Source organism: Sarcophilus harrisii, chromosome 2 (assembly GCF_902635505.1).
Source record: "Sarcophilus harrisii chromosome 2, mSarHar1.11, whole genome shotgun sequence".
Classification (NCBI taxonomy): Eukaryota; Metazoa; Chordata; class Mammalia; order Dasyuromorphia; family Dasyuridae; genus Sarcophilus; species Sarcophilus harrisii.
The window spans coordinates 34,495,164-34,513,277 of record NC_045427.1 but is presented as its reverse complement, the minus strand read 5'-3'; the positions used below and the strand labels follow the sequence as shown (position 1 = coordinate 34,513,277).

General features: G+C 39.8%; 1 protein-coding gene across 3 annotated transcripts in view; it reads right to left on the bottom strand.

The window, feature by feature from the left end:
* Positions 1–18,114, bottom strand: part of LOC100915472 (zinc finger protein 260-like) — a 77,405-nt gene that overhangs the window by 15,451 nt on the left and 43,840 nt on the right. The window contains exons 1-2 of one of the 3 annotated variants that reach the window (XM_031949862.1): positions 5,894–6,518; positions 136–262 (exon numbers count right to left, since the gene is read on the bottom strand). The exons of 1 other annotated variant lie outside the window; for it this stretch is intronic. In XM_031949862.1, the coding sequence (XP_031805722.1) occupies positions 136–262; positions 5,894–5,908 (142 nt within the window). In that variant the 5' untranslated portion in view covers positions 5,909–6,518. Of the gene's footprint in view, positions 1–135; positions 263–5,893; positions 6,519–18,114 lie in introns of those variants that run through there. One more of the 3 variants, XM_031949853.1, reaches the window with a different exon arrangement.

Sequence of the window (18,114 nt, the reverse complement as noted above, 5' to 3'; positions counted from 1 at the left end):
TCTGAATAGTACAGAAGCTCCATGAGGGCAGGATCTATCTAATTTTCCTTTCTCACTTAGTGTCTACCATAGTTCCTAGTACTCAGTCATAGCTGAATAAATGATGATTGGATAAGTGAAAAGAAGTTAGCTTACCAAGAGAGACAAAGTTCTCATAGTTCTCCAGCATCACGTCCCTGTACATGTCCTTCTGACCAGGATCCAAATAACTCCATTCCTCCTGGGTGAATTCCACAGCAACATCTTGGAATGTCAATAATTTCTGAAACATCAAAGTACCTTATCTTGACAGATAAAAGAAATTCTACTAATGGAGGATGGGGAGGAAGTGAAGGAGATACTTAGAACCCAAAATATAACCAAAAAATGAAATAGTTTGTTTTTTAAAATTTTATTTCCTTTTTTACTTTTTAATATAATATTCTGGTTTTTCAAAATGTATGTAATTTCATCATTTACCCCTGCAAAACTTTGTGTTCCAATTTTTTTTTCCCTCCCTATGCACCCTCCTCCTGCCATGGACAGGAAGTAATCCAATATAGGTTAAACATATACAATTCTTCCAAATATATTTCCACCTTTATCATGCTATGGAAGAAAAATCAGAGCAAACGGGGGGAAACAAAGAGGGAAAAAAAAAAGAAGCAAATAACCCAAAAAAAGTGAAAATACTATATTTTAATTCACCTCCAGTTTCCATAGTCCTTTCATTGGATGCAGATGGCTCCGCCCATCACATGTCCACTGGAACTGCCTTAAATCACCTCCCTGATGAAGGAGCCAAGTCCATCCCAACTGATCATATCTTGTTGCTGTACAATGTTCTCTTGGTAATACTCACCTCACTTAACATAATGTCATGCGAGTCTTTCCAGGCTTTTCTGAAATCAGTCTGTTCAATATATCATACTGAATAATATTTCATTACATTAATATACCACAATTTATTCAGCAAGTCATTTTCCAGGTCCTTGCCATTATAAAAATTTTTACATATGTGATGTCTTTTCCCAATTATATAATTTCCCAAGTCTAGAAAACCTAATCTACTCCTCCACTGATACATGAGTCTATTTCTGAGCCAGTAACAACTGGTTTTGATAACCACTGCTTTATACTAGTTTTAGGTCTGGCACAGCTAGGCCAGCTTCCTTTGCATTCTATTTTTCATTAATTCCCTTGAAATTTTTGATCTATTGATCTTCCAGAAGAATTTTGTCATTTATTGTAGTTCTGTAAAGTCATTTTGTGGTGGGTCAGATTATCCTTGGGAAGGCCTACTGACATCCCATGGTGCCCATGCCGAGCTCATGAAAACTAAGCCCATGAGAACCGAGTCAATTATGCTTCGAATGTGTGTCCTGGGGTAAGATCAGAACGGGATGGAAGCTGTTAAGTTGGGCTAGCTGATGTTGTCTTCCCTTTGCTTGTGGCAGAACCTTTTGGCCAGAAAATCAGCAACTTGACTCCAGAGACGAATGATGAGAGTAACTGGGTCTAACAAGGACCTGGAAGCTGGGGTTTCTGGATTCTGTTTGTTGTTTCACATTTACTCTCCAGAAACCCCAACTTTCATAGTGCCCTGGCTAAGGTCAGCAAATACCTAGACTTGAGACAAAAGTCTCTTTATATGGCAGGTGATGTTACAGATCCCTACAGTCAATATACTTTATGTATAACTCCCAAATCACCTACCAAAAAATGAAAGAAGAAAACAATTTATCATTATCAAAAATTAATAGGCTGAAAGTATTATCTTTCAAAAGCAAATTTAACCAATAACTAGGAGAGATATTGCCCAACCATATGCCAATGAATATGAAAACCTAAAGGAAATGGATGAATATCTATAAGAATATAAATTGCCCAGATGAATGGAGCAGGAAATAAAATATAAAATGAAACTTTAGAGGAAAAATAAAACTGAGCATGTCATCAATGAACTTGCTAGAAAAATCCACAGGGTGAGATGCATTCACAAGTTAATTTTACCAATTTAGAGAACAATTAATTCCGATACTATCTTGACCTGAAGAGTCAATCTCTTCAATCACAGGGAATGCTTCTATTTTTAAATCAGATGTATCCTGTCCTTCGTTTTTTAGCTTTAGTTAGTGCCCTTTGTAATCATGTCATTGGGGGGGGGGGGGGGAACAAAGCTGCTGCATGGGTGGTGCTGATGGTGTCACTGCCCCTCCCCCTTCTCCCTCCACCCACCTTTAAAGGTGAAATTGAGGCAGGAGGGTCAGGAGATGGGGAATGTGCCCTAATGGTGCCTGCTCTGTGTAACTGAGCTGTGAAAGTGAGAAAGTAGGATTCTTTAAAGCCCATTGTATTACATTGTACATAAGGAATGTTTCCTTAGGAATTGAATCAGAACCCTTCGCTTCATAATATTCAATTAGTTGCTCTCCCACTAGTTCCCACATGTCTGGCTCTAATTTTTCTTCCTTAGAGAGCCAAGAAGACATGCACGCTAATATATTTAAGTGTCCACTGATCTGCTTCCATGTTACCAACAAACCTTGCTTCTTTATTAACCTAACTATGCATTCTACACACTTCCCTTGGGGTGGGGGAGGCTGCTTTCCTAGTATTTGCCCCATTTTACCTAAAAAACGAAAGTGACTAGTTTAACCCTTAACAAAGTTTCCTGCTTGTGCATTTTTATACTCACCCTATTTCTGTGTTATGGGGACTTCTGCACTGAATTATCAATAGTGTCAGTCAAATTGCTAAGTGTAGGTCTTTACGCCCCATGATGGGCGCCAAAATGTAATGTTCTGACTAGCTTTCTGGAGGTCCTTCAGATAGGCCTTGTTCTCAGCGGAATACACACCACGAAAATGAATAGAGTCATTTTCATAGACTAGAATAGAGTCTAGAGCAGGGGCCCTCAAATTATGGCCCGTGGGCCAGATGCAGCAGCTGAGGACCTTTATCCCCCTCACCCAGGGCTATGAAGTTTCTTTATTTAAAGGTCCACAAAACAAAGTTTTTGTTTTTACTATAGTCCAGTCTAAGGGACTGGTCTAGAGTCTTTATTCTCTCCTTCACATTCTGTGTCTGTCATAGTCTGACCCAGTCTCTGTCTGACCCAGCCTTCTCCAGCCATCTGCCAGTCTACCAGTCTGAACTAGGCTCTGCCTGAGTCTGACTTTTGTCCCCAGTTCCCCTTAAATACCCTACAACAATTACATCATTACAGTATACTGAACATAAGCCAATCTAGAGTGATTATATCATTATATCAAATTGGAGTGATTATATCATTATACCATACTAGATATATGTGAACTAGAGAATTATTATATTCTCAATTCCACTGAGTTAACACCTTGTTTCAAGTATACTTCTCTAAAGTTTGGCCCTCTACAGTTATGGAATATTATTGTTCTGTAAGAAACAACCAAAAGGATGATTTCAGAGAGGCCTGGAGAAACTTACATGAACTGATGCTGAGTGAAATGAGCAGAACCGGGAGATCATTATACACGACAAGAAGAAGACTATATGATGATCAATTCTGATGGACATGGCTCTTTTCAACAATGAGATGATTCAAACTAGTTACAGTTATTCAGAGATAAAGAGAGCCATCCACACGCAGAGCGAGGTCTGTGGGAACTGAATGTGGACCACAACATAGCATTTTCATTTTTTCTATTGATGTTCACTTGTATTTTGTTTTCTTTTTGAGGTTTTTTTCCCCCTCTTGATCTATTTTTTCTTGTGCAGCAAGATAACTGTATAAATATGTGTACATATATTTTATTTAACAGATATTTTAACATATTTAACATGTATTGGACTACCTGTCATCTAGGGGAGGGGGTGGAGGTAAGAAGGGAAAAATTTGGAACAGAAGGTTTTGCAAGGGTCAATGTTGAAAAATTACTCATGCATATTCTTTGTAACTAAAAAACTTTAATAAAATTAAAAAAAAAAACAAGAAATGGCAAATATTGGAGAGGCTATGGGAAAAGCAGCAATACTAACAAAGTCATTGTAGGTGGAGCTGTTAAAAAAAAAAAAGATACACACACATATATACCTATCCACATATACTCACACAGAAATATATATATATATGTATATGTGTGTGTGTGCATGCGCGCATATACGTATAGGTTTATATATATCTTCACACATATTCATGCATACACACACACACACACACATATATACATAATTGTCCTGTGATGAAATGTAAAGAGTATTTACTTGAACTCAGAAAGAACCAGGATAGATATCTGGGTTCAAATTCTGTGATACCTATTAGTTGCCAGTTTCTCAGCTCCAAATGTTCACAGTGAAAATTGGACAATCAGTTCTCATGACCCATTTTGAGTTGACAGCAGCACTTCTATTTATAACCCTTCTCTGTCTAGCAGTTTCACAAAAGTATAATTAATTAATACATGATAATGAGGGTAGCCCAGAATATACAGTGTAGGGGGTATGAGTTGTGAAATGTGAAATATAACATCATTACTTTTATAACATTGTTTGTATGGAAGCAACTGTCTCATGCCATGTGGTTTCATGTAATGCATTTTTATTAATTAATGCCATTATGACTGTATTTTTTGAGTCTTCCTCAGCATGTTTAGCTCTTGTACAAGGCCTATGCACAGAATGTTTAATAAATATTGACTGATGATGAATATGGGAAAATATTTAGAAGAAATGCACATGACTCTTCTAAATATTTTTAATTTGTATCAGATTGCTTGTTCTCTAGGAGAGGGGGAAGGTAAGAGGGAGGGAGAAATCTGAGCACAAGGTTTTGCAAAGGTGAATGTTGAAAATGATCTTTGCATGTATTTGGAAAAACAAACAAAAAAAAAGAGCTATTAAGAAATAAAAAAAAAATATATTTCATAATGATAGGAGAGGAGGCACGCAGTAAGTCACAGACTGACTTTGGGCTCAGCTCTGCTACTGCGGCCTGTAACTAACTCTGTGCCCTTGTGATATCGCCCAAAGTTGGCTTCACTTAACACTCCAAGCCCCCAGACACTGTATTTCACTCCCACTTAGCAAATTTGGGGAATGGGCCCCAAAATTTCAGCTTTGGACCCATAGACCCCCTTCTGTTTAGGGACCTCCGACCCACTTTTCAAAAGATTTAAGAAATTAAATTAAAATTAACAGAATTAAAACAACAGGGAACGATGAGGCCCTGATGGTGTTTTGGACCAAGAGAAACTAAAGAACTGATCCCTGCGCAAACGGGGAGAGAGCGCGGAGAGAGCGCAGCTCCGCTCCGTGGCCCCACCTGCCGGGAGGTTCTGTGTGGAAGCCTCAGGCTCCCCGCCACGCCCGGTCAGAAACCCCCCAAAATCTACTTGTGGCCCTCCCGAGGCTGCTGCCTTCCTTTGGGTCCGACCTGCAGGGCGCTCCCTCCCCTCCCCCTACATCAAGCGGCTGCTCCGCTAGCTCCGCCACGCTTCCCACCCCCCCTACAGCTAACCCGCTCTGGCAGGGCTGAGTCGCTTTCAGGATTTAGGCTGCCAGGACCCGCCCCAACCTCACGGGGGCTCCCTCCCTAGTGGGTAACAGCGAGTCCCGCTGAGGAGCTCGTCTCCCCTACGCTGCCCGACTCTATTTCTTGCTCACCATTCCCGGCGTCCGTGGAACGCCTTCCTTTTCTGCATAAATACGCAGACTTGTCCTAACTGAACCTACATTTGCCGAAAGAGACGGGTCCCTGTGGATCCTTCACACCCCAGCTTTCGGGGCCTCCCACCGCCACGTTTGGGTCTCAGACCCCGAAGAGGGAGCGGAACAAGGAGCCGGCGTCCTGGGGGCCCATCCTCCCTCCCCCAGCTCCGCCCCTTCCCGCCAGTTGGGCGGCCCCAGCCGGAGCCTCCCGCCCACAGTCACTCACCCTCGAGGGGAACATGTCTCCCCAGTATTCTCCTGAGGCAGAGGGACGGGCCGAAAACAGACACCTCCCCGACTGCGCCTGCCCAGAGGCAGCCGGGCCTTGCGTCGGAATCCGAGTCCTCTCCTCGCTCCTGGGAAATGTAGTCCTGCGGGGGCGCGCAAGCGCACGAGCGATTTCAAATCACCCGGCCTAAAAGTAGCTCTGGTTAAAGCTCCTGCTGCAGGGACCAGGCGGCGGCGGTGAGGGGCGCTCACCGAGGTGCTCTCTGTCCTCGAGGCGCTTCTTCTGCTGGGAGCTGGATGGGAGGGGGAAAGCAGGCACAGAGAAGCGGATGTAAGACATCGGCTCAATACATGTCCAATTCGCCCGCAGAAATTTCTGCCGCTTCTGGAAAGTCCGTGTCCCGCTGTCAGCGGGCACAGTGACGTCATACGATGCTCCGCCCCTAGACAGCCCTGCTCCCAGCGCGCATGTGCACAGCGATTTTACCGGGAAAGTGCATTGCGCGAGTGATCTAGATCAGGCCCAGCGCTGGAGCGGATCTCGGGGGCGGATCTGCCCAGCTTCTCCTGTCACACGTGCGGAGGCTGAGGCGGTGTCTGTGTGTGTGTGGGAGACTCGTCCATCACTGTGCAGCTATGATAACCCTCGGAATCTAAAGCTCCGGTGGAACGTCCGCAGTCCGGCAACGTGATGACGTCAGGCGTAATAATCACTCAATCATTAGGCACCGACTGTATGCCTGGTGACAGAAATATCGGGAATATCAAAGATAATATTACCTGTGACCTATTACTCTTAATAACCCAAATAATGTCAGAATTCTAGAATTCTCCCAGCGTTCAGGAAGACTCATTTCCTTGAGTTCCCACCTGGGCTCAGATACTTCCCGGCTGTGTTACTCCGGACAAGTCCCCTTTACCCTTTTTGCCTCAGTTTCCTCGTATAAAAAGAACTGGAGAAGGAAATGGCAGACACTCCTGTATCTTTCATATTGTATTATCTCCCTCATTGCTCTTCAGACCGCAGGGGTGGCTGGGGGAGCACTAAAGTCCTGTTAAACCTTTACTCTATGGAGGTCTGAGATTTGAACTTCACAACTAAACTAACCATCTACAACTCTTTTAGGCATTCAAGATGACTGGCACCTTTCTTCCCGTTCTTCACCTTCCCTTTATGTACAGTGTTCCTCCATAAGTAAGTTCCTTGAATGCAAACAAGGTGGTTGATTTTTTTTAAATTCCTAATGCTTTGCACTGTGCCTACCTCATAGCACACATTTAATGTTTCTGGATTTATTGAAGGGAATTCCTTTCAAATCTAAAATCCTCCAATTTTTCATGTTTGTTTCTTCTCTCTACGACCCACACATTCAAACCAAAGAAGAAAGAGCTAATTACTGCAGCTCTATTTCCGTCCGGCATTCTCAAGCCTGTCCCCTTGATGAGATTGTCTGGAGTGGCAATCTCTGGAGTTTTTACTTAAACATCTTTCCATGGTGTAGTCTTTCTTTATCTCCAAGTCCTTTTTCCTCTTTGTATATAAAGTATAGGGAAAAGTAAAAGTACCCTTGGGTTCTAGCAGACATAGAAGGGGAGATAGCATAGTGAAGAGGTAGGAATTAAAACTGATGGGAATTCTGAAACAAGCTTATTCTCTCCCTTTCACTGGAAATGCTAAAGCACTCATCAAGGCAACTTAGTTTCCCAAATTGCCTTATTACCATAGTTAACTATGATGGGCCCAGACTGACTTGATTAACAACCTGAAGATACCTAGGATGGAAAGCCAGGCTTTCCTAGACTGCCTTTGTTAGTATCTTCAGGGTCATCTCAACATCTCAATATACATCCTTGTTCTTTCTTTTATTTCCCCTCCTTCTCTGAGGAATCCCCAATGTCTTATTTCCCCAATCAAACATGTGCTGCTTATGTCTCAAATAAGTCTCTGTCCTACTGTGCTCTACATGCAACATACTGTTTGTTTAACCCCTGTTCCCAGTGTTCCCAGACCTCCCAGTCTGTCTCCCTAGGTCAAATTAGGCTGAACAAAAAAACTGAGTTCTGGATTTGCCTCTATAGGATGTGATCTGATGCATCTTCTCCATTTGCCAACTGTTTTTGGAGAGAAACACACTGGATGGCTGCCACCAGCTGGATTCCACCCCATGCAAAATCATATAAGATTCCTTGAAAGCTTCAACAAAGATTTTAAATGAGGCCCAAAAAATGGAGATGTGTATTCATGAAAAGTGTCTGCCAGTATCAATGAAGACGTCCTGCACGGAGTCCAAGGGAAAGAGGGATCCCTTATGAGGAGTCCTAGACCTAGAACAGATGCTTCTGCTCACAAGCAACACTGGGCTGATATCAAAGCCCAGAATATTGCAATTTCTTTCATGAGATGGATGAACACTGAAAAGAGGTTGACTAAATTAAAAAAGAAATGAAGCAAATAAGGATATTTTTTAAATGAAATAAATATATACAATGACATGCAGTTAATTTGCAGCCCACATAACTGGTCAGTTGATACATATATCTATGACAAAAATGGCTAACAACAAATGGAACCAGAATTGGAAAGTAGAAAAGTGAGCAATATGGCATTTAGCAACCTGTGCAGAATTTTTAATGATGCTCACTTTCTACCTAAAACAAAGGTGCAACATTTTTCATCGCAGTATTAATTCTGATAGTATTATATGGCTCTAAGTTATGGAATATCAGGAGAATTAAAGGTGCAGAGGCTCAAAGTCAGGGAGAATAAAGTGAAGCTTATTAAGTATGAAGAAAGTTCAGCAGAAATCTAATAAAAGAGATCCTCAACGAAATGTATGATCAGAAAATCTTGCATGCTGCTCTTGGAGTGAGGGCAAATGATAATGTACAGGCCCATCAAGTTTATTGGCACATCCCCAATTTTAAAAGGTCCACAGGAAGATCCTAGTATATTGAATGGTTTGTACAGTTGCGGATTTTATGGGAGGATGAGTTCTTTCTTTTTTGTACTTGAAGAGGACCAATGACAGATCAGTTGATACATATATTTATGACAAAGATGAGCAGCAACAAACTGGAACCAGAACAGAGGTTCTTCATTAGCCAGCTCCACACCATCCCTGTTGGAACCATTAGGTACAACAATGGGAGAAATTTGGAATACTGTGGATGAGTCCACTTACCTTGGCAGTATACTTTCAAGGGATGTACACATAGATGAAAAGGTTGATGCATGAATTGTTTAGTGTTAGGAAGCCCAAAAGAGTTAAGTGACCAGAGAATATTAAAAAAAAATTCTCCAAAGAAAAACTACACACTATTTGCAATCATCTTTTTTAAAAAATGCTCCAAATCACTAAAAATAAAAGAAATGTCAATTCTAAGGTTTCACGTCCCATCCAAAAAATTGAAAAGATGGAATGTCAGTGTTGGAGTCAGGAAATTATAGAAAGCTAAGGACATTAATGCATTCAGGAAACCAATCTGTAATTATGCAAATAAAGTGGCCAAAATATCCATGTTCTCTAACTCAGAAATTCCCCTCTCAAATATGGACCAAGGAGGGCTGACAAATGTAAAAGACCTCATATCCACCAAATATTAATATGCATGCACATGGATGCTCTTGCTCTGCTTTTAATCTCTTTGCTGTATAGGTCTGGTAATGGCATCACTGAGCCACAGTTTAGTCATTTTGAGGATGTAATTCCAAGTTGCTTTCTAGGATGGCTAGAAAAATTCACCTTTTAAAAATAGGAACAAAGAGAGGGAATCAGGAGGACTGGAAATAAATGTGTGTTAATTGCAAAAAAATAACTTGAGAAAAAAATCTGCATGAGTGAGTGCCTTTCTGATTTTCTTAAATCATGAAGATGTTCAGTATATGCATAGAGACAATTTTCACAAATATTTGAACTAAGGAAGCAGGAATGTAGGTCAATGGTTGTGAATGTTTTTCTCAGTTATCTTGAAAAAGTGGAGTAAAGAAAGTGTTCTTGGATCCTTGAAGGCTTTTCATGTAGTGATGCTCCTAGTTCAAATATCTTTCATCTGAATTTTCCCATTCTTGTTGCATCTTCTTAAATGGCATCACTACTTGCCTCCCATTGTCATCAAGTTGGTAAAATACAAATTTTGTGTTCACGCTCAAGAGATTTCTATTTAAAGTGTCAGGTACCCCTTTATGGGGGGTATATATGTCTATTTGTCATCCTTTTTCTGGGTTCTTCTTAAAAGTACTTTTCAACAAGCTAGTTTATGTGGCTTGCCTACCAACCTCTCTGCAGAGACCCTGCAGAGTCACTCTCCTTGTCAGCATTCTGAGTCATTTCTGCTAATTATGGAGCCTCATCCTCTCAATCCACCTTTGCCCTTGATGTTGGGGTCTTAGCCAGTGTTGCAGATGGCTCCTCTGGTCATTAAATACAGGCAGAGATTCAGCATTTGCTGCATGATGCAGGTCAGAAGACCTTTTCCATCTCCTCAGTGTTGTTACTTTTCATGTGAATTAAACCTCTTTAGGGAATAATGATGTTCAAAGTCAATATCTTTACCTTTATATTCTGTGAGATAAATTTGATCATCAGGGAAAAGGAGTGAGTTATTTAAATTTACATTTGCATCCTTTACAAACTCATATTCTAGAAGCTTCTCCTTGCAACAGCTAATTCATCTATAATGTGACTTTATAATATGGACCATTTGAGTAGGCTGAGGTCAGTGTTGAAAGTCAACACTTGGTGGAGAGGTGGGGACAAAACAATAACAGCTTTTTTCTGAACTCCTTTGACAATAGCAACACTAGTTAACTTCCCATAAACCGTTTTCCATCCAGCTAGCATTGATACCTGAACTGTTATCAGGAAACAGTAGCTGTTTGTTGGGCAAAAGACTTGCATGATAATTGTGATTTTCTAAGGGTAATTTTGTTTCTATTTTTCTGTGGTCTTTTATATTATATTTCTGGAACAGGAATATTGCTTTCAAAGGAGCTGCTGTTATTCCTTCAACAGAGATGGTTTGTCCAACCTATTTCTCAATGAATTTCATTCTTTATCCCTTTGCAACATCAATAGAAATTTGTCAGCTTTAAAGAGAACAACTACTCATTCTCATTTAGCTTCTATTTTCTTATTTCTACCAAGAAAAAAAGGCCCCCCACTGGGGACAAATAGAATGAAAAATTATGGTCAGGGACCCAAGATGACTTACAAAATACTGAAAACATCAGAATGGCATCTAATAGTGCAAGTCACCAAGCACTAATGAAAAATCTGGAAGATGGGACTGTAAGCTACAATCAGTGATTTTTGAAAAATGGTAAAAAAAACTCTGGACTGGAATGAGTGAACATTGCTCTCCTGTGTGGACCCATGGCATTGTCCCAACAAGAGCCTAAGGCCAAGCAGAAGAAGTGGATGCTCCCTTATTCATGGCAGCCATTAAGATATTTACAAGCAACAGTCACCTGATCAAGACATTTCCTTACAGATGGTCACAGAACTGAACAACCTATTCTAGCTATGATCTGCCTGGGATGGGATGCAACAGCACTGCTGCCTTCTTACTCCCACGTTCTCCGTCTTTCTGTTTTCCCTTATTCCCCACTCACTCTGAACAAATCTTATATGCGCACAATTGATTAGGTCTTGTCAGCCCCAAGTAAGCTCCTTGAGGACAGGGACCGAGTTTTTATTTCTCTTTGTATCTCCACTGCTTATCACTGTCCTGGCACATACTGGACATTTAATAGATGCCAGTGAACTGACCAGTTCTGAATGCAGCCCGAGTTTCCTGAACAACTGAGAGTTGTTTGCTCAAATAGAGTTTGGAGTACTTACTCAAAGCCATTTCTGCCTCATTTGTCAAATGGTAGATAAGCATGGAACTGTGCATGGTTGTTTAAAGAGTCAAGGGAGCTTCAGTATTTAGACAAGAACAAGAAACAAACTATGACAGACTTAGCTCTTCTAAGCAGCACAGTGATCCAAGACAATTCCAATAGACTTGGGGGAAAAAAATGACATGCTCATCAAGAGAGAGAACCACACAGACTGAATTTAGATTGAAGCATACCATTTCGACCTTTTTTTTTGCTTTTTGCTTTATTTCTTAAGTTTTTTTTCTTCTGATCTGATTCCCTCTCTCACAATATGACCAACATAGAAACATGTTTATAAAAATTTTTTATATTTCCAAATACATGTAAAGATAGTTTTCAACATTCGCCTTGGCAAAACTTGGTGTTTCAAATTTTTCTCCCTCCTTTGCCCTTCTCCCTTGTCTTCTAGACAGCAAGCAATGCAACAAAAAATCAAGTGCAATTCTTTTAATATATTTCCACATCTGTCATGCTATACAAGAAAAATCGGATCAAATGGGGAAAAAATGAGAAAAAAAAAACAAACAAATCAACACCAATACCAACAGAAAAGGGTGAAAATCTATTGATCAAAGAAATGAAAATTAAGACAACTCTGAATTCCCACTACACATCTCTCAGATTGACTAAGATAACAGGAAAAGGCAATGATGAAAGTTGGAAGGGATATGGGAAAACTGGGACACTAATACATTGCTGATGGAGACTTGAACTGATCCAATCATTCTCAGAGCAATATGGAATTGTGCCCAAAGGACTATCAAAATGAGCATACCCTTTGATCCAGCAGAGTCTCTATTAGGCCTGTATCCCAAAGAGATCATAAAAAAGTAAAAAGGAACCATATGTGCAAAAATATTTGTAGCAGCCCTTTTTGTAATGGCAAGGAAGTGGAAACTGAGTAGATGCACATCATTTGGAGAATAGCTGATGGTATATGAATTATACCATAATGCATGGTATAATTATTGTTGTATAATATTGTTCTATAAGAAACAATCAGCAAGATGATTTCAGAAAGGCCAAGAGAGACTTACATGAACTGATGCTAAGTGAAGGGAGTAAAACCAAACCTTGTACACAGCAACCACAAGATTATGCAAAGATCATTTCTGATGGACAGAGCTCTTTTCAACAGTGAGGTGATTCAGGCCAATTCTAATAGATTTCTGATGGAGAGTCATCTGTGTCCAGAGAATATTGGGGGACTGAATGTGAATCACAACATAGTATTTTCACCTTTTTAGTGGCTGTTTGCTTACTTTTTTGTTTTCCTTTTATTTTATTTTTGATTTGATTTTTCTTGTGCAGCATGATAATTGTGGAAATATGTAAAGTAGAATTGCACATGTTTCACATATATTAGATTACTCGCTATCCAAGGAAGGGGTGGGAGGAAGGAAGGTAGAAAAAATTTGGAACACAAGGTTTTGCAAGGGTGAATGTTGAAAACTATGCATATATTTTAAAAATAGAGAGCTAAAAAATGCACATAAATACAACTTAAGCACCATCTGAATTGGCATAAACTCTACATCAGACAATTGCTAAGCAATAATAATTGGGGAAAAAAAGTGAATATATCACACCCTGATCCACACCTAGTTTCATCAGCTCTCTCCTTCAATTTAGATATCTCCCTCCATCACAAGTATACTGAGATTGTCCTGAACACCTCATTGCTGAAACAGCCAAATCCATTAGTGTTGATCATCTCATAATCTTGTTGTTGCTGTATACAATTTTCTCTTTGTTCTACTCACCTTACTTAGTATCAGTTCATGTAAGTTTTTCCAGACTTTTTTGAAATCAGCCTGCTCATTATTTCTTATAGAACTATAACTCATTTAGCCATTCCCCAACTGAGGGCATCCATTCAATTTCCAGTTCCTTGCCACTACAAAACATTTTTGCACACGTGGTTTATTTTCCCTTGTTTATGACCTCCTTGGGATATAGACCCAATAGAGGTACTGCAGGATCAAAAGATATGCTCAGGTTTATGGTCCTTTGGCAATGGTTGCAAATTGCTATTCAGAATGGTTGGATCAGTTCACAACTATGGAGAAGCTGGTAAATTGGAGTAAATTTCATTTTTGCTGGAGAAAATCAAGAAAATATTCATAAATATATTGGTCCAGCCAGAATTTCAGAGACTTTGTTTTTTGGGCAAGATTTTGCACCCTTTGCAACAAGTTATTAATGCCATTTCCAATCTCTTTTTAAAATACACTTTATTTCCTTTTTAATTCTTAACTGCCCTAATTTCATTTATTTTTGCTTTAAATTCTTTTAAAAAACCTGTATTTTACTTTTCCCATTGAGTTTTCTTCTGTATTTGTGTCTTGAGTATTCTTACTACCATGACAACTCTTTATGATGGGGATGTTTTGTTTTTTGTTTTTTTTTTTCCTGACCTTATACTTGATGGCCTGGACTCTAGTACTTCTGGAGGTAATGTCTAGAATGATTTTGTTGCTGTTTTCTTGGAGTACTGAGTATTGTGTTACCCTCAGAGTTCAAGGAAAGACTAGGGACTTTCAATCATTCTGTGCTCCCAAACTGGTCAGATCCAGGGCAAAGTATGCTTATTGATCCTTTGTTTTGAGCTCTGTAAGTTCCTGACTTGGCTTTGAATCTGAGCATTAGTAGATGTAGCTGGACTCTGCCCTTAATAGCCAACCAGAAAATTCAGTTGGCTCAGGGCAGCAAAACACTTAGGTTCCCATTGATCTAGGATATTCCTGATGGTTTCTCTGCAGGATGAGCTAGAAATGCTCACACACTGCTCTGTCCCTGAGTTCTGAAACATACCACTGATGCTGCTGCCACCTTCCGAATTGCCTTTCTCCTTATAAAGAAGCACTATTGTTTTTTTCCCTTTTTGATCTGATTTTTCTTGTGCAGCATAATATTGTGGAAATATGGATAGAAGAACTGCATATCTGTAACATAAATTGGATTACTTGTTGTCTAATGGAGGGGGTTGGAGGGAGAAAAATGATTTGGAACACAACTTTTTGCAAGGGTGAATGTTGAAAACTGTGCATGTGTTTTGAAAATAAAAAGTTTCATATAAAAAAGAATTAAGAAGCGCCACTCATCTCAGTGGGTTCCCTTCTATGTCTTGCCTAGTTCTGGGACCCAGGACTGGGTATAGGCAGCAAAGGTGTCAATTGGCACCAGTGCCTGTCTCAGTGACCTGGTCTGGGTCTGGGACCATTTCTTTTTTTTTTTTATTTTTTTATTTTTTTTTTTTATTTAATAGCCTTTAATTTACAGGATATATACATGGGTAACTTTACAGCATTAACAATTGCCAAACCTCTTGTTCCAATTTTTCACCTCTTACCCCCCCCCACCCCCTCCCCTAAATGGCAGGATGACCAGTAGATGTTAAATATATTAAAATATAACTTAGATACACAATAAGTATACATGACCAAAACATTATTTTGCTGTACAAAAAGAATCAGACTCTGAATTATTGTACAATTAGCTTGTGAAGGAAATCAAAGATGCAGGTGTGCATAAATATAGGGACTGGGAATTCAATGTAATGGTTTTTAGTCATCTCCCAGAGTTCTTTTTCTGGGTATAGCTAGTTCAGTTCATTACTGCTCCATTAGAAATGATTTGGTTGATCTCGTTGCTGAGGATGGCCTGATCCATCAGGACTGGTCATCATCTAGTATTGTTGTTGAAGTATATAATGATCTCCTGGTCCTGCTCATTTCACTCAGCATCAGTTCGTGTAAGTCTCTCCAGGCCTTTCTGAAATCATCCTGTTGGTCATTTCTTACAGAACAGTAATATTCCATAATTTTCATATACCACAATTTATTCAGCCATTCTCCAACTGATGGACATCCATTCAGTTTCCAGTTTCTAGCCACTACAAAAAGGGCTGCCACAAACATTCGTGCACATACAGGTCCCTTTCCCTTCTTTATAATCTCTTTGGGATATAATCCCAGTAGTAACACTGCTGGATCAAAGGGTATGCACAGTTTGATAACTTTTTGAGCATAGTTCCAAACTGCTCTCCAAAATGGTTGGATTCGTTCACAACTCCACCAACAATGAATCAATGTCTGGGACCATTTCTTGCCTTGATGCACAGCCTCTCCCTGTGTCCTATTGTGTCTGCATGCAGCATACTCTTAGCCTCATCTGTTCCCAGTGTCTCCAAACCTCCCAGTCCTTCTCCCTTTGCCAAACTAGTCTGGACAAAGGCCTGAGTTCTGGATTTGCTTCCCAGCATGTGATCCGATGCATCTTCTACATTACATCATTCTACATTCTACAATGTTTTGGAGAGAAATACATGGCTGCCACCAACTTGACTCCACCCCATGCAAGGAGCTCTGTAATTTCCTGAAGTAATCCAGCTTGCTCTTTCTCCTTTTCAATGTAGACATCTGTGTGTCCCAGACATACATATGAATGGGCAAGTTCTGTGCTCTATCCAGGGGTCCTCAAACTTTTTAAATAGGGGGCCCGTTCACTGTCCCTCAGACTGTTGGAGGGCCAGACTATAGTAAAAATAAAAACTTTGTTTTGTGGGCCTTTAAATAAAGAAACTTCATAGCCCTGGGTGGGGGATAATCGTCCTCAGCTGCCACATCTGGCCCATGGGCCATAGTTTGAGGACCTCTGCATCCAAACACAATCTCAGCTAAGGCTTGGAAAGAAAAAGAATTTAAGATAAGGGCCCAGGTTGAATGAACTGAAGAAGGAGAGAATTTGGAGATTTTTTGGTCCACAAGAAAATGCATTCCTTGAGATATTTGAGGGGAGATGTTTATTCTTCCCTTCTGTATTGTTTTATCTTCTGAAAAACTGCAAGGAGGAAAAAAAAAAGATTATTGTCTCCTCCTTGCATTTTGTACATGGGGAAACTGAGGCCACAAAGAGCTAAATGGTTATTCAGGTGCCTTTTTTGTATTGAAATCCATCATCTCCTTTGCTCCACTCAGAAAACTGTCACCTTCTGTCAGGCACTCCTCACCCTGCCATGGCTATTTGCCTGGTTTGTATACACCAGCTCTCTCCCCACTTCAGCCAATGACCTACTCAGCTATTAAATGGATCATTGGAGAGTGCAGGTTAGACCATGTCATCTGCCCCTACTCAAGAAAGTCTGTCACTATTACATCCAGAAACTAATATATAAAATCCTCTAATTGGCCTTGAAAGTCATTCATAATTAGACCATGTCCTCCCTTTCCAATTTCCTTAAATTTTACTTCCTTTTAAGTACCTCATGACCTTGTGACAATGTCCCTCTATCTGTAGCTCATTATAAAAGACACTTATGATTCTGTGTCCTTTTCTGTTACCATCCTATGTGACTAGAATGCCCTTCTTTCTCAGTTTCCCTTGCTTCCTATTTTCTCAGAAATAAACATGAGGGAAAAACTCCAGGTTTTTTTTCACTTGCTTATATCATCTCCCAGTGTGGTCTTTACTATTGTACACATGCTGCATATTGGAGACAATAGGGTCTGTGAGAGCTTTCAGTGTGTTTTTTCACCTAAGATTTTTAATGTTCAACTCAAAAAGTAAAAGAAGAGCATTTCTATCCCAGAAGCAGAACACAAAAAGTGGGTTCTCGGCAGAACTATCCATCTTCACTTCACACAGTTTGCAAAACAAGCATGAGTAATTTCATCGGTTGTTTCTTTTTTTTTTGGTTAACTGCCCTACTATTCTATTCTTTCTGTTCTTTCTTTGGGTGTTTATTTAAAAATAATTCAATGATTTTCTGCTTTTAATAAAAATTATGATTGCTTTTGTCTCATTCCTGAATTAATTTTTTTTTTTCTCATAACACAATCAAAGAGAATAAATCTAAATAGTGGCCAAAAATAAAAGACTCTTTCTGGGTATACAAACTTTTTTGTTAGGAGAAAGTTTACAATCTTCTCAGAGTTTCACTATAGACATGACTCAGAATTAATGTTTGTCTTTATAATGCACATGTCCTCATGAAAATTAGTTAATACCATGCAGGATTTTATGAAACAGACTTTCATCAATTTTCACAAATTAATAACATATTTTTGTAATGCATTTTATTCAGTTGTTTTCCAATTATTTAAGAGAAAATACAAGGCATTGCCTTAGACTCTACTGATCCATGATGAGAGCATGTGCTTTTCAGTACTATATAGAGCACTCAGTCTCACATACGTATTGGCTGTGTGACTCTGGACAAGTCACTTACCCTGTTTGTCTCAGTTTTCTCATCTATCAAATGAGCTGGAAAAGGAAATGGCAAACCACTCCAGTATTTTTGCCAGAAATACCTCAAATTGGATCATGAAGGGTTGGAA